This window comes from Perca fluviatilis, chromosome 3 (genome assembly GCF_010015445.1).
Source record: "Perca fluviatilis chromosome 3, GENO_Pfluv_1.0, whole genome shotgun sequence".
NCBI lineage: Eukaryota > Metazoa > Chordata > Actinopteri > Perciformes > Percidae > Perca > Perca fluviatilis.
The window spans coordinates 38,949,006-38,965,334 of record NC_053114.1 but is presented as its reverse complement, the minus strand read 5'-3'; the positions used below and the strand labels follow the sequence as shown (position 1 = coordinate 38,965,334).

General features: G+C 41.0%; 1 protein-coding gene across 1 annotated transcript in view; it reads left to right on the top strand.

Moving 5' to 3' along the window:
- The window catches only part of LOC120555936 (protein kinase C-binding protein NELL1-like), a 329,540-nt gene that overhangs the window by 120,130 nt on the left and 193,081 nt on the right, over positions 1 to 16,329 (top strand). Inside the window, exons 9-12 of the mRNA XM_039795144.1 lie at positions 913 to 1,015; positions 4,458 to 4,531; positions 7,569 to 7,668; positions 11,046 to 11,174. Coding sequence (XP_039651078.1) covers positions 913 to 1,015; positions 4,458 to 4,531; positions 7,569 to 7,668; positions 11,046 to 11,174 — 406 coding nt within the window. The remainder of the gene's footprint in view (positions 1 to 912; positions 1,016 to 4,457; positions 4,532 to 7,568; positions 7,669 to 11,045; positions 11,175 to 16,329) is intronic.

Here is a 16,329-nt window from a genome sequence, read left to right as displayed (position 1 = left end):
GGGTAGATGTTTTTCTTTAATGGAAAGTCAGTACAACCCTTATTTCCCCCACTCTCAACACTTAGCTTCCTTAACTTGTCTTTCCATAGCTCCCAGCCCCTGCAATATCTCTCCCTGCCTCCTGCCCGCCCCCTAACAAGCGGCCCCTAATAAGCCTCCCTGTCTGCACTCATACATAAGAGCCAGACTTTAAAATTTGTTGAATCAGGCCAACCCCAGCCCTGGAGAATTAGACTTGCTGCATCATTGCACATCAAGCACAGGGTGGAGTTTAGTCGGTCTGCTTTCCTCCTGTGGACATGCCATTAACTGATAACCTCAGCGTCCTGGGGGAACCATTTCCGATGATTCATGAAATGAAGAGGTGCTCGCAGAGAGGGATATCAGCCTAAAAAACTGAAGCCAGTCCTTCAGGGCCTGAATAACTACCTGCTATCAGCTGGCCGCTCACTTTCAGTATCGGCCATCCAGCGCTCTGTGATGAATCTGTTATCTGATTGTATGACATTATAATTCATTTTTTTTATTCTGGAATATGATAGCTTTGAGTTTCAGATTGCATTCTGAAGGTGTGATTCTGAACAGTTTTGGGTTAGTTTGCATGGTGCTAAAGTGAGAGAGCACCAGCCATTCAGGGCTGGCATTGGATAAGAGCATACATCACACTGCATGCAATTATATATGTGTACTGTTGTTGGTCTAGAGTAAAGAGTGTTTTTTTTTCTTCCAGTAAAGATATAATGTCCCATGAATGCTTGCGCAAATGTAAATTAAGACATAAAGGGGATAAAGTGGATTTTTGGCAGTGCTCCGGGCAAAAGCCGTATGTTCACAGTGAGCATTGGGTCCTTGCTTCTGAGGTTTGCATGTTTAAACAACAAAAAAAACAAAAAAAGAATAATTTTCTTACAGAATGGTGTGGTGGAGTGTCGCAGGATTTTCTGTCCTCCAGCAAACTGCTCAGAGGACTTGCTGCCTGTACATGTTGATGGGACTTGCTGCAAGAAATGCAGACGTAAGTATCAGCAGCACACATTTAGATCAAGCAGGACGCAGAAGAAATGTTCAAAACCAAACCTATGAAAAAAAAACTCAGCTCATGTACAAAAATACCTTTCACACCACGCAAATAGGCTCAGGTCAAATCAACTGCTGACTGCTGTTCCTTTGCTTTTCTACAAAGCATTGGAAAGATGATGATAATTTAAATGTGGTAAAAAAAAAAATATAAAAAAGGTTAAATAACCTTCATCTTGCTCATTCTACACCATGGCATGAGCACTATTCAAATACACTACATTGGCTCGCTAAATACTAAGAGTCTACGTTACCTCGGCAGTTCAAGAAAAGGTGAGATTGACCTCGTTTTGGTTTTTGAGCCAAAAGTGATCGCCGTGCACACAAGTGTTTTTAGCTCCAGTAGTGGAACTAATCTCCGTTTAAACTAACACGCCCAAACCGCATATCTCATCAACATACCTGTAAACTGTGCGTGCGCCTGCCGGGGGTAAACAGGAGGCAGCATGTATACTCCGTGCGTTGCTGATAGTTGCCACGGTAACGTTAGTAGCTTAGTCTCAGAAAACGAGGCGTCATGACTGATAAGGCCCAATCAGGCGGTGAAACGTTGGCGTCAGTGTTGGTTTTGCCAAAGGTCTCCGTTTGCGTCCGTTGAGACGGCAACACAACCCTGCAGGTTCCAAACCAAAAACGGGTCAGAAGTGATTTCAAATTTCTCTGTTTTAGGTGCTCTGAAACACCAGAGCAGTGTGAATGCGAGGTGTTAAAGCGTAACTCTCGCCAGAATGCAACCTAGGGTCTTTTTTGGGATTGTTACCAGAGTCAAACTTTCGTTTAAAAGCACATTTAGGACAGAAGCGCCACTTTTAAGATTTAACGTATTCTCGTTTTTCATTCAAATGGCCTTTTGAATGGGAGTGGTAGGGGCACTTTTATGCTAGCCTCAAAATCGCTATTTTTAAAACACTAAGAAGGCTCAACACAGCATGAAACTTTGCTCGAAGTATCACCAGGGGCTCTACACCTGAACTACACCGGTGCACGAGGGATATACTAAATCTGTGGCTACTTGTTTTGATATCGACTCGTTTTGACTGCCGAGGTGGTAGCGGCCGGAAACAACAAGAGCTTGTTCAAAACCTTTCTTTTTAGTAAACTCTGGGTACACAAACAATGTTCTCAACGCTTTCATTAGGGGTAGAGCCCCCGGTGATACTTGGAGCAAAGTTTCATGTTGTGTCGAGCCTTCTTAGTGCCCCTACCACTCCCATTCAAAAGGCCATTTGACCGAAAAACGAGAATACGGTAAATTTTAAAAGTGGTGCATTCGTCCTAAATATGCTTTTAAACGAAAGTTTGACTCGGGTACATTCACATAAAGACCCTAGGTTGCATTTAGGCGCGAGTTACACTTTAACGTAGCAAAGATATTCGTTTATAAACCTAAACATAGCAATGTAAATGAAGCCTAAGGATTATAAATATCCATTTTAACTGGATGGTGAAGTAGGGCTAATAGAAGCCACATAGCAGGAGGGATGCTAAATGGCTTCTGGTCAATTGATACAAAGTAATGACAATCAAAGGTTTAATAAAAGTGTGTATAATAGACCACTTACTTAACCTTTTCTCAAACTGTGTTTTTCCAATCCCACCTTAGCAACCGTAACTAGGCACAGAAGGTCTGTCGAGCTGTGAATTTCTCCTCATGATGAAACGACATGCCTTATGAAGAGCAATACTCAGTATATCAAGAGTTTGGAGGGGTGTCTTTTTTTCTTTCTTTTTTTTTTGCCTTTCCAGAACAAAAAAAAAAACAAGAAGTATGGAATGGATTAAACTGTGTATATATCTGCTCTAATGTAAGCTGCAAACATTAGCATTCCTGGCTAACTAGCTTAATACCTACACTAGTAACCTTGTGTTATTTCCAGAATTTTGAGGAGAACATCTGGGACGATTTTGCAGCAGTATAACAGTGTCATGCCACTTCCTTTTCTTTGCTTGTGAGAGGAGACAGTCATTATTCGCACAAACACAAAGGTTCGCTTGTCAGGGAAACATTTGTCTGGCATACCAGATGTCCAGTGCTGGGATAAAGCCATGACATGTCCCTCTCCTTCTGATATCAGATCTATTTTGCAAGGGCATCGTCACTGCATCAGAATTGTGATTCGATATCTATCCCAGAATAGACGAGCGGTGTAGCCAGACCATACTCCAGAGATGACAGAGCGCTGTGGAGAGAAACAGGTTGTTCGCATTTGAACAAATCACCAATGTTGGCGTTTTTGACAGTCCTACAGTAGAAGTGGGACAAAATATCCATACGGCAATATATCGTTACCCTTCTTAGTGCGATACGATAATCGACACGCTGGCGCCAAATATAGATATTTTAATTAACAAAATGAGGCGCTGTAAATAGTTTTCCCTGCTCCTAGCATCACTACTTCATGGCTCCTCGAGGTGGCGCTCAACACATAAGTTAACTAGTCGACGAAGAGGAGGTTTTCAACGGGATGGCGTACAGCGGTTTGAGGAAAATAACAGATGCCCCAGCCACGTTTTAAGTCCAAAGTCTGGACTCATAGTTGTCATTTTAATTTACAAACTGTAACACTTGTGCTGCAGAATTGTGCTGTTTTCTAACAGTTCGGCCTTGCAGTGAATACTCTTTTCACAGGCTTTTTGTATTCATAGTTACATACATACATTCTACTACAACTAGAACCACTGTAGATACAAACATGTTGTTTGCGGCCAATGTTCAGCTGGCAGAGTGAACTATCTGCAGATCACAGTCGCCCGATTTTCATGGAAGCTGAAATAGAAGCACTATTTCTAGTATAAAGCACACAGCCTCTGGTAGCTGCTCACAGACCCACGGACGACCGTCTCTCTTGCAATCCTGCAAAAACACTAAATCCCTGAAGGATAGTTCGTCTTTGAATAATGCCAGCCCTCCTCTGCCTCCCTCCATCCCTCCACTCGTTCCTTCTTCCTCCTCTACCTCCCCTGTGAGCATCAGAGCTCTGGCACCGACGAACGATGGAGCAGCGGTCCTCCACCCTGGAGAGGAGAAAAGCAGGACTTCATATCATAGGCTTCGTTTTCTATTTCTGCTTTCTCGCCAGAGGAATATGCAGAAGGATCTCCTCTGTTGTATTCTTAATGCACTGTTACATTTCCTCTCCGCTTATGCACACTAGCCAAGAACAACTTTGTTTCTGACAGAATTAACTATGCAGAACTTAAGACTAGAAACTTTTTTTTTTTTTTTACCACAGGCAATGTCAAAAGCATTTTTCACTATTTTTGAGAGTACAGCAGCAGATATTGTCTGAGTCAATATTCCCATCCGGATATTTCATAGTTACTGTACTTACCGTATAGAGTGTTATTGAAGCAGTTATTTTCGACTTTTGTGCCCACAGCGAAATGCACCTACATGGGCCAAACCTTTTCTGAAGGCCAGCGCTTTTTATCCAGGAGCTGCAGGGAATGCAAGGTAACGTTCTAAGTTCTACTATTCTTTCTCCAGCATTTAGCCTCTGCTCTGAAATCAGGTTTACCATGCATCACTTCTCTTTCAGTGTTTTGATTGTGTGTGGTAGACTTCTCTGTGCGTTATTTAATTAGCCAGCAGGGCATATTAGCTTTCCCTCCCTCCCTCCAATCTGTTCAATCTGCCTTTTTTCTTTCTCTCTAATGGCGAGATAGCCAGGTAATTAGAATAGCTTATGAACACAGCAACACAAAGGCCTGATTTGAATAGAAGCTTCATCACTGCATGGCTTATAATTAAAGTCCTTATTCTAGTTCGTCATAGAACAGAAGTGAGCTTTCTCCACTGAGAAGCCATTTATCTTTAAAGACGCAATTTTAAGGATAAAAATAGGGTTTTATGCTTGTAATTGCTCACAAAGAGCCACACAGTGGATTCCTGAACTCGTTATTAGCCCTCAGGCACCTCGAAACATCATTATATTGTTTGTATGCTTTGTTTCAAGCAATTACAGCCATCCATTACTCCTGGATGTAAACCCCGCTAAGTGGCCAATTTGTGGACTAATTATTTTAAGAAAGGAACCTGGAAAAGTTTGGGGGGGTCCCTCTAGTGTGAGTGTTTTGGTCCTTGATGGTCCTTATATATAATATCTCAGCTGTGTGTTTCAGCATGTGTGTCTAGATCGTTTTTTTTGTGTCATTCCTACATGTCAGATCATCTTTCCGTCCTCTCCCTATCACAGGAGGAGAGGGGGGAAATGGGAAAAGCAACAATGAATATATGCATTGACATATGGAGAGAATGAGCAAAAGGAATGAGATTGGTGGTTGGTGATGTGTCAAGTCGAGTCAATTTTATTCATATAGCCCAATACCACAAATCGCAAATTTGCCTCAAGGGGCTTACGACACCCACCCTATGCTGTGCCATCTGTACGGATAAGTAACACTCAACAGCTCAAATTGTCACCAAAATTGTGCTTCCTTCGCTCATGGTGTTAATGATCTCATCATGGATGGCTGACATGATAGAATAGTAATACTAGTGCTGAAACGCTGAAATTTGCCAGCCATTTTGAACAATAATAAATTGTTTATTAAGCACAATTATTAGGCAAAAACAATACCAAATAGGTGCTTCTCAAATGTGATGATTTGCTGCTTTTTTTTGTTCGATATCAAAAATCTAAATTAGCAAAAACTGTTCTGATGAGTGTGGACTTTGCAAACCAAAGCAATGAGGAAACCGGAAAATACTAGTTTTTGAGTTCATGAGAAAATAATGTGACTGACTAACCCTCTGAGGACGAAAGACGCACCGGCGCGTCCAAACGGTGGTTGACAAAACTCCTACTCAAAAAGCGATATTACACAATTCCATTTCAAACATTTATTTATTTTTTTATTGAAATTGACTAAAGCTTCTGTAACTATGGGGAATGTATCCTCCGTGTGAAGCATCTGGACCCATTGTTGATGAGATGAACCAGAGATATGGACCAAACTGCTTGAGATGTCTGACATATTGGTCCTTTCTTTAATTAACCTATTTTATCTGCTTTTATATGTTTAACTGTTTTAACTGCTCTTTATTCGCGTATTTTATCTCTCAGTTCTTTACATTCTTATACTGCACTGTAAAATGTATTTTTGTCTTTTAAATTATTTTTTATTGTTTTATAACTGCTCTTTCATGTTTTATGTAAAGCACTTTGAATTGCCCTGTTGCTGAAATGTGCTATATAAATAAAGCTGCCTTGCTTTGCCTTACTTATTGAACCATAAATAACCTGTAAGACTTTGGTAAACTCATTTCAAGCACCGAAAAACAATTCGTTCAACACATCAGAAGTTAAGGTTTGTTTTCAGAAAAGAGATTTGAGGAATTTCAAAAAAGCCAACGTCAACGTTTAAGCTTTAGCGCCAAATGATCTCTTTACACATTGCTCTAGAACACATGTGGGCGTCACTTTACGGAAAGCTGAGTTTGTTCTGAACATTTTGATATGAAACCCATGGGAATCAGTTATACGCAAATACTTAAAAAAGGTAAATTTAAGAAGATATGTGAAAATACCCTTAGACCTCAGAGGGTTAAAGGCTCACGCTGCAGCGCGACTTTACTATAAAAAGATGACGGGAGGAAGCTGTTAATAGGGTTCCAATGAAAGCACAACATTGAAGAAAGTTGTGAAGGAGAAATCTTAGGGAACTGAGTCGATACTTCCCACCTTGAGAGGTATCGCGGGGACCACAGGAGCTCTGACATGCCAGCCGGGCTGCTACTGCTGCTATGTATCTGCTATTTGTTTTAAAGGCCCAAGGGAAGATGACGCAGAGTTTCGATCTACCTTTGTTTCCCTTCTTTGGTGGTGCGTATCTGCACCTTAGCTGCTATCTGTATTCATGCCCTCTTTGTGAATGTGAGCAGCATGTACAGCCTTTACTTTCCACCCTCTCTGTTGTCATGGCAGCCTCATTCAGTCAGGAAGTAATACCCTGTTTTTTTAACATATGAATATATGTCCTTTTGAATGTAAAAGGCCTGCATTTATGTAGCGCCTTTTCTACTTTAAAGGACAAGCATAGTTTTACGTATAAGTGGTTTTGAAAAATGATCATAATTAACCTGTAAAGCGAAGACACATTCTCAATATCACTCTGTCGTCCTACGGCAGGGTACGTTGACAAGTTCGCACCTTCTTGCGTCAAGTTAGTCTTTTCATATGCGGCTTGTTAGTGGAATTCCCTACTTCGATACGACCATTCCAAGAATGACTGATATGAGCGTTGCCTGGTTACATTTTGACAGGCAAACATACTTGGTCAATGAAAGGGCAAAAATACCACAAAAAAAAAAGGTGGCCCAAAGCTTTAAGAGGTGGGTTCGTAATGGAAAAGCTTGCTGGTTTGAGTCCAGATCAGATTGTGTGTCTGGTATAATTGTTCCGGTGAAGATCTCTTTTAATGCGCTGACCTTCACACATTTGACCCAAGCACCGAAGTTGTAATGTTTTGCTTCTGTCCTGTCCTTGCAGAACGGCCTGATGGTGAAAGTCACAGAAACTTGTCCGGAGCTCAACTGCACCGTCGGTGAACAGATCTTACCAGATGGCAGATGCTGCAATGTTTGCAGAGGTATGTCTTCCTGCTTACCGCACTATTCTCAATTGCACGAATCCCGCTCCAATCCCCTGCCGCTGCCAGAAGTAAACATAGCCAGTCTGCCGGTTGCTGATTCAGGCTGCACCTTTGCAATAATTCAGTTTCACTTCCTTCCCATCGGATACGAGTGCTTCTTGGCTGGGATACCTTTCAGAGCAGATTGGTCTGTCTGCTATAGAGCACCTGCTATGCCAATTTGCCTGAACCCCGCTGCTTTGGCAAGGAGGTACTACAGGGTAAATAGCCACCAGTAATTCAGTAAATACAATGAATAAACAAACTCTAGGAGGCTGTCAGCTATAGAACCATAATGAAAGAAACCCGGGACAGGTTCTGAGCAAAGGAAATTGCGTTCTCATTTAGGTACGATAAGCGGCATGCTTACTGTATTTAGACTCACTGTATTTCGAGGAGAGGAAGATGGAAAGAACGTGAAAGAGAAGGCAAGGCAAAAACAAAGGAATAAGAGAAGGAAGATGACAGGTTAAGAGTGTAAAGGAGAAGACATCAAGGAGAGAAGAGGGTATATAAAGACCTAGACCTGCTACATTGAAAAGAAAGGAAAGGAGAGAGGCTAGAGGAGAGGTAAAGATAATAAAGCACATGAGAGGAGAGAGGAAGATGAAAAGAAAGGTAAAGAGAGGATAAGACTTTATATGTTGAGTAGAGTAAAGGAAATGTGAAGGATAAAGAGAGGGTGCAGGAGAGGAAGATAAGAATAGAGAAGGCTTATTGTGTTGAAAAGAGAAGAAAGTAAAGAATTGAAAAGGAGAATGAAGGCATAGAGTATAGAGGAAAGGACAGCAGAGAGAGGAAAGAAGTGCAGGCGAGAGGAGATTGTATAGACCTAACAATTAAAGATAGATCCACTGCCTCTTCCCCTACAACCATCTTTCTTTTCTATCCCTCTCTCTCTCTCTCTCTCTCTCTTTCACACACACACACCCACTTGTCGCTAAAACTCAGAGCCGGTCATTATTTCCCAATCATCTCTAGACCTCTTCTCCACTGTGTGACTCAGTACTTTGCCACCACTCTGACATGTACTTGTGCCTCGCTGTTAGATCCTCAAAGTCACACTGGCTCTGTTAAATTGGCAATTACACAATCACCATAGAGTGTTCCTACCCCTCTGTTTTAATGAAATTGAACAAAATAATAATTCCACAGAAATGGGCCCGTGTTTGTGTAACACAAATAAAAAAGTCTAGCTATTGCAAAACCAACTGCAATATACATTTTCTCCCTTCAGTGTCAGAGCAGAACTGTACTACTTTACCATGAGCACACACACACACGTGTGTTATTCCTTGTGTAATCAGTCCTTTTGCATGTTTACAGTTTCCATCGGGCGCTGCTGTAGATAGTGGAGGGAAAAAAATGCAGACACAGCTCTTTCCTCAGTAGTGGCTCCCCAAATTCCCTACCTCTCAGGGCCTTTATGTGCAGCCAGTCCGTCTTTCATTACAGGACATGATGGGCAACAGCAGCTCATACTTACTCTCTGCCTGCTTTCTTATCTGTCAGACTGATTCAGGGCATCTGTCTCTCTGTCATGTCACATTTCTGTACACGTGCAGGATCTCAGTCTGGTTTGACAAAAGATCGGTACTGTGGTACACAGGGAGTGCAGGGTTAAAGTTCCCAGGTTTTAATCCCAGTAGCAGTACCATGTGTTCCTATAGATACTTTTGTTCACAGGTGGGAAGCCAGTCAGGGATCCTGATCTTTTCACTGCACTAGTGTCTCCTGCACTGCTGTAACCTTGAAACATTGCTTTGAAAATTAACCAAGCAAAAAAAATGGTAACCATAATAAATATATATATATATATAAATATATATATATATATATATATATATATATATATATATATATATATATATATATATATATATATATATATATGTATAAACCAAAAGTTTGGACACACCTTCTCATTCAATGCGTTATATTATTTATTTTCATAACTATTTACATTGTAGATTCTCACTGAAGGCATCAAAACTATGAATGAACACATATGGAATTATGTACTTAACAAAAAAAGTGTGAAATAACTGAAAACATGTGTTATATTTTTAGATTCTTCAAAGTAGCCACCCTTTGCTTTTTTATTAGAAAGGGAACAAATTCAACTAATTAACCCTGACAAACGCACACCTGTGAAGTGAAAACCTTTCAGGTGACTACCTCATGAAGCTCATTGAGAGAACACCAAGGGTTTGCAGAGTTATCAAAAAAGCAAAGGGTGGCTACTTTGAGGAATCTAAAATATAAGACATGTTTTCAGTTATTTCACACTTTTTTGTTAAGTACATAATTCCATATGTGTTCATTCATAGTTTTGATGCCTTCAGTGAGAATCTACAATGTAAATAGTCATGAAAATAAAGAAACACATTGAATGAGAAGGTGTGTCCAAACTTTTGTACTGTGTGTGTGTGTGTGTGTGTATATATATATATATATATATATATATATATATATATATATATATTATATATATATATATATAATGGTTACCATTGAAGTGTTGTATTGAAGTTTAAGCTCTATCTATAGTAATGGATATGTGAATGAATGTTATGTATTTATGCCTGATTTCATGTGGAAGTTGTTGATTGGTGCACCAAAAACAGTCACCTGGTTTCTCATGTTGTAACACTATTTGCCTGAAGAAGGTCTAGTACCAAAACTTTTATATATTTTTTGCAAGTTAAACAGTGTGCGGTAGTTTTCTTTGCAACTTTTGACCTGCTTGTCCCCCTCCGACACACCTCTCTCACGTTGTAGATGTGCAGTAGTATTTTTCTGTACTGAAGGTCCAGTGTTAAAATGTGTCAGCTGACTGAAGTGGGGACTCTTTCAGTAAGCCAGTTTGTGTTGCAGACATTCTTCACATTTGGTTCTTTTGTTATTTGAGAACCTAGCTGACTGTTGAAGTAGGATAGTACATTGTTACTACAAGCAGCCTTTAAAAACCAGCACATTGACACAAAATACCAGAAGAACACACCGTCCTGTGCTACATATCAACCAACTAGTGGCTCCTTCACTCTATTGCCTGGAGGGATGACATCCTCTGAGATCTTCCTACATGAGCAGCATGTTTTGTGCGTGTGTGCTTTTTTTAATATTGTTTGTGTGTGTATATGCTGTCGTGAAAGCCAACACTTTCATTGTTGCAACACAAATTTACTGCAGTCATAAACTTTATACATCAGTCTTCTTGTCATCCATAGTATTGTGGGCGACAGGAACAAGGTTGCTCATTTGTGCATCTATCTGCTTTTATCTCTGCGTACAAGCCAAAATAAATCAAGGCCTCCTTTGTCCCTCCCTTTCAGGTTATGACTTCTGCGCAGAGGGACTCATTTGTGGAGAAAACTCGGAGTGTAAAAACCGGAATACTAAAGCAGAGTGTGAATGCAAGAGCGGCTATGCCTCCATCCACGGGGATTCGACTTACTGTGAAGGTAGGACTATACTTTACCCAGCTCAGGCTCATGTGACCGACTCTTAGTATCTATTAGCTCTGGATGTTAAAAGCAGTGTGGCTGGCAGTGTGTCAGCATTTAAATCATCGTTTTCGTTAAGGAGCACGTTTATGTTGGCTGTGGGCCGCAGACTGAGATTTCTAAGGAGCTGATATTAACACACTGATGAGTGGCTACAAAGGGGAACAAGGATTGGTCTGAGAAAGCACTGTGGTCAGTTGAACCTTTATTATGGCACCAGTAATGTACTGCTGCCCATTTTCAAAGGATACCTTTGAGTTTTAAATAGATTTTCAGTAACTGTATAACATGTAACAATAACAAGGAATAAGACCGACGTAAAGTTCACAGTGTTAAATGACCTATTTGAAGCAACACCAAGTCAGCAAGTTGACTTTTGTACAATCCCAAAATGAACTTTAAACCAAATGTGCTGTCTGCATGGTATAAAGTCAGTTTGTAAACTCATGGCATGCTTTTAGACAATGGACGCTTGACAGGATATTCAGTACGATGGCGCAGGAGTGGCCCATTTAGGTTTTCTTTTGCTAACATCAAACTTTTGGTAATACTTAAATGCTGCAAGTGAAGTATTATATATTTGGGAATTGAACCCAGGTCCGTAGAGTGGAGGGGAAATGCCTTGCCCACTTGCCATTATCCTGTTCCAAACTGCATACTCCTACTTTTTACTAGGGCTGGGTACCGGATTCAATACTTTTTAGGCACCGACCGATATTGGCTCTAAAGTATCGAGTATCGAAAAATGCCTCGTCATTCAATAACCAAATTCAATACCCAAGGACTAAATCTCATCTGCATCAGTGAGCCAATAAACACGCAGCATGCTTTTACCAAGATCTAATAAAGCTGGTGATTGGCTGTCTGACGTTACACGTCGTAGAGGCTGGCAGGAAAAACTCTACGTTACACAGAGACGGGGCTCACGTAGTAGGGGCTGAAGAAAAAAAGAAAGATTTGTGCCGTGATGTGTAATTTCTTTTTGTTTTTATAAAATTAGTATAGAAAAAAAAGTATTGTTTAGGAACCGGTATCAAAGTCATGGTATTGGTACTGGTACTGGTATCGGATTTTTTGAAACGATACCCAGCCCTTCTTTTTACAGAACTATTGTTATCTTAATTTACAGTAGCTATTGTTTGCAGTAATGTCTGTTGGGTTTTTCCAATGAAAACGTGATCTGAGATGAGGGGATCTCAGCCTCTCTGAAAAAGTCACTAAGCGCATCCAGTTTTCTTGATTGTTGGACTTGGCAGAGTACAATCCCCCGTGGGTTTGTGCTGGAGTACTTGTGATAGATCTAATGGCCTTATTTGATTAGGAGTCTCAGGAGCGGCAGTCGGCAGATTGAAGGATTTGCTCGATGCTCGGTGCGGTTGTCTTTGAGTCAGATCAACAGCAGACTGAAATCACTAAATGTCTTAGGAGCTGGGTAGCCACCAGCCCTCCAGTCTGTCCGCCTGTTTGCTCTGCATGGTAAAGAGGTTTACCCAGAGCTCCACTCCAATCCACGACACCCCCATACGAGTGAGGGCTGGGAAAGGCTGATTGTTAGATCAACTATGTAAATCGGGGAGCAACGGCTCTATTGGCTGTGTCGGCATTATCCTTGTTTGGGGGTTGCTCCCTAAAGGCAGCTCAAACATCTATTGTGACTGGATTAGCTGGAATCCTGCTGCACAGAATGGTGATATTTTGACATGGCTTTACTCTCACCTCCAACTTAAATTGGCTTAGGATAACATGTCTTACACAGCACACTCGGGCAATCACATCTTCCCTTGTTGTTTTATTTGAGTTATAAACAAAGCTCAGCAGGCTGATGGGGTGTCATTGATATCCTAATAGATGTTTTACAGAACAAATTAATTTCTCCGCTTGCACTTTATAAAGCGGAGATTGGGTCTGGCTGTGGCTCTAAGCTGTCATTAAATGTGACCATTATACCCTCATAAATGTTTTAACGTGCAGCTGAATGATTAAAGATGAGATTATTTACTTGTACTGTAATCAGAGGGCTGTTTGAGGATGGACCAGGGAATTTAAACAGAGCCAAGCTTGCGCCTTCTGTCCTGCTTTCAGTCACCTTGTGGGGCCATAATTATACTCTCCCTGTCTTTAAGATGAAAACGTATTATTCTCAATGGGATATTTGGCTGGGATATTGTCCTCCAGTGTGTCAAAACTTTGGATAAGCGCAGAATGAGGCACCCCACCTGTTGTTAAAGGTTATACTGACCTTTGTCTTTCCATTTAAACACTTGTAAGACTTTTGTTTGCCCTTACTAGTGTTATTTACCTTGAAAAACATCACAAATGTCTTAGCCTCAGATTAATGTGTAATTCTTCGAAGCCTAGTCTAATTTTGCTTGTTTTTCATCCTCTTCTGTTTAAACTTCACTTCACGGAGAGTGGACAGTTTAGTGAAAAGTGTAAGTTGAGTTGTTTGCAGCAGTACGTGTCCAATGTGTGTTCCAATTTGACTGATTTATGACACTAAGAAGAAGGAGACAAATGCTTTTCTCGGGCGCTACAAATCAATGAAGCTGCAGCATGTGTGACACATGCCTGATTCATACACCCAGCAAGAGAACATGGCGAATCGGTGTGTTTTAATATGCAAAGCCATCTGCCTGATATCAGAGGCAGGAATGTGCCTGCATATGCAGAATATGCACACATGTAGAAACCCAAACATAGGCACACACTAATGATGGCTTGTGCCTCATTAGCCTGCACACCAAGGCCTGTGTATTTCTTTACTACATTAAAGATGTATTACTGCATATGGGCTGACATCTTCCTAGGTTAAGTCTTAAGAGATGAGTCCAGTTGGTAAGCATGACTCTGCATACTGGATGTAAAGGCAGCTGTTCCTCCTCTCTCTAGCTTGGGAAATACTTTCTACTCCTGGAGAGAACGCCTGGGAGAAGGCACTGGTTTCTATTGATTGGTCTTGTCAACACAGGCTTCCTGCTGGCCTGCTGGCTCTGCTTAAGCAACAGCATGGACACATGAAGTGCTACAGGCCTAATGGACTTAATGAAATTACCGTTTGCAACCCTTCCATGTTCTCCACCAGTTTCATATCTATTCATTATTCTATTGGCCACAAGTATTTAAACCTATGATGCATGTTAGACACATAGCATTGTAGGCTGCAATGACTTCTAAGCTTTTACCTCTTTTAAAAAACATTTTACACAAGTACCGTCCTATACTGTATACCCCGGTGAAATTTCAGGAAGGTATTAAAAAATAGAGCATGTATATATGTGCAAATCAAGTAGTATGTGCTGAAACAGGACTATCAATAGCTTAAGATCGAAGCTGTACAATCAGATAAAGCCTGTGAGACAGGAATAGCGTAAACGCTGTGACACCGGTGTAACAGCTCGATTTACTATTGATAAACAGTACCGGCTACATCTCACGGGTTGTGTTCTCTTTCCAGCTCAGTGTGTCACACCACCTGATGCTGCTACATGCAGCATACTGTTATTTGTCACGTTTGTGCTAATAGGCTCATCATAAGGCTTATTATCCTCATGAGCTCTTGTTTACTCCGTCAGTCATATTCGTAGAGCACCAGCAACACAGTCACCCGTTAACAGTTGTTGTTGTTGTTTTGCTGACAGCTTGTTAATTGTAACCCTAAAAAAAGTCCACATTGGGTTGAGCCTTCTGACAATAAAGCTTTGAATATAGAGAGTGATACAGCTGCTGATGTTGCCAATTGTTGCATCAGCTGAAGACAAACAACATAGTTCCCTGTTTCCTAGCTGAGTGCTGCAGGGACCCTCCTCCCAAATGGCCGGTTGTTACCACAGAGGCTGCTCTGTATATATTTTTCCACTGTGGATGAAATCCCAGCATGGGTCTAATGTTGAACCAAAGTGCACCTAGATAGTGCATCTATGTCTTTCATTGCATTTGTTCTCAGCTTCATATGGACCTTTTTTTCTCAATATACCCAAATGATCTCAGACTCTACAGGAAGGCTTTTTTTTCTTCTTTTTTTTTTACATCCTCTCAAGTACCTCTTCTGTGCACTTCCTTTCTTCTCCATGTTTCAAATTAAAGGCTCCATCACCACGGTGTGTCCTTGGAAATGTTTATGGGCAAGCGCATTAGGGAAAAGTCAGAGCCATTAGTAAGACGCTCGAGTCGAGTCGAGTATTTTCACATATGCAGAGTTGAAGCTTATTTCCATAGAAATGGTCTCAGGAGGTTGTTGTAGAAAATCCTCCTGCTGTTAAGAACCCTCATGGGTCATTCTACCTTCATTAATGGCAGCATTAGCTCCAGTTGTGCGCTGTAACTCTTCAGCAGCTCTTATCAAACACTGACTTGCCCTTGTTTTACATATAAACGCTGATTTGTTTTACAGCTCCACCAGCTGTGTGTTTTGTTTGAAGTATTCGTCGCAAAGTTTAATTGGGCCTAATGAACATGCATTTGTTCAAATGTTATGACTCCCTTTCCACTTCACATTGCTGTCAATCACCGGCTAAGGCTGCATTCTTCCGCACTTTCTTTGGCCCACAGACACACAGTTTTTCTTTCTGCTATGGGTAATAAGATTAGAGCCCAGTGTGAGGCCGACACATGAAATGTAACAGCTATTTCTGTTTGTTCAGCTTGCTTTCATTTAGCTCCGGAGCAGCCGAACTCCCAGGGTTCAGGGACCGACTCTCTGATGTGTCCCCCTTAGCTAACAGGCTCTGGGGAGGCACTTCATGATGTCCCCGAGTCAATCTCCACTAACACCGCAGCAGATTTTTAGCTCTTTTTCTCCTCGCTCTCTCTCTTTCTCTCTAGCTTTACCACTCGCTGATAATGTGCCGTGACTTTGGTGCTAATAGTGTTACAGTTACTGCAACCGGAGCTTCTTGAACACATTTCACACGTTTTTGGTTGAGGTCATGCAACATGATGAACTTCACAGACGAAAAAAAAAATAAATTTACATGTCGAATAAAAGCGACTATTTTGACAATAAAAAGATTCAACAGAGAAAAATGTTGTGTTCAGCTCACTTGTCTTGTGCAGCTGCAGCTAATTACATCCACTTGCATTAATTGAATGTACAGGAAGCTCGATGAAATTACTT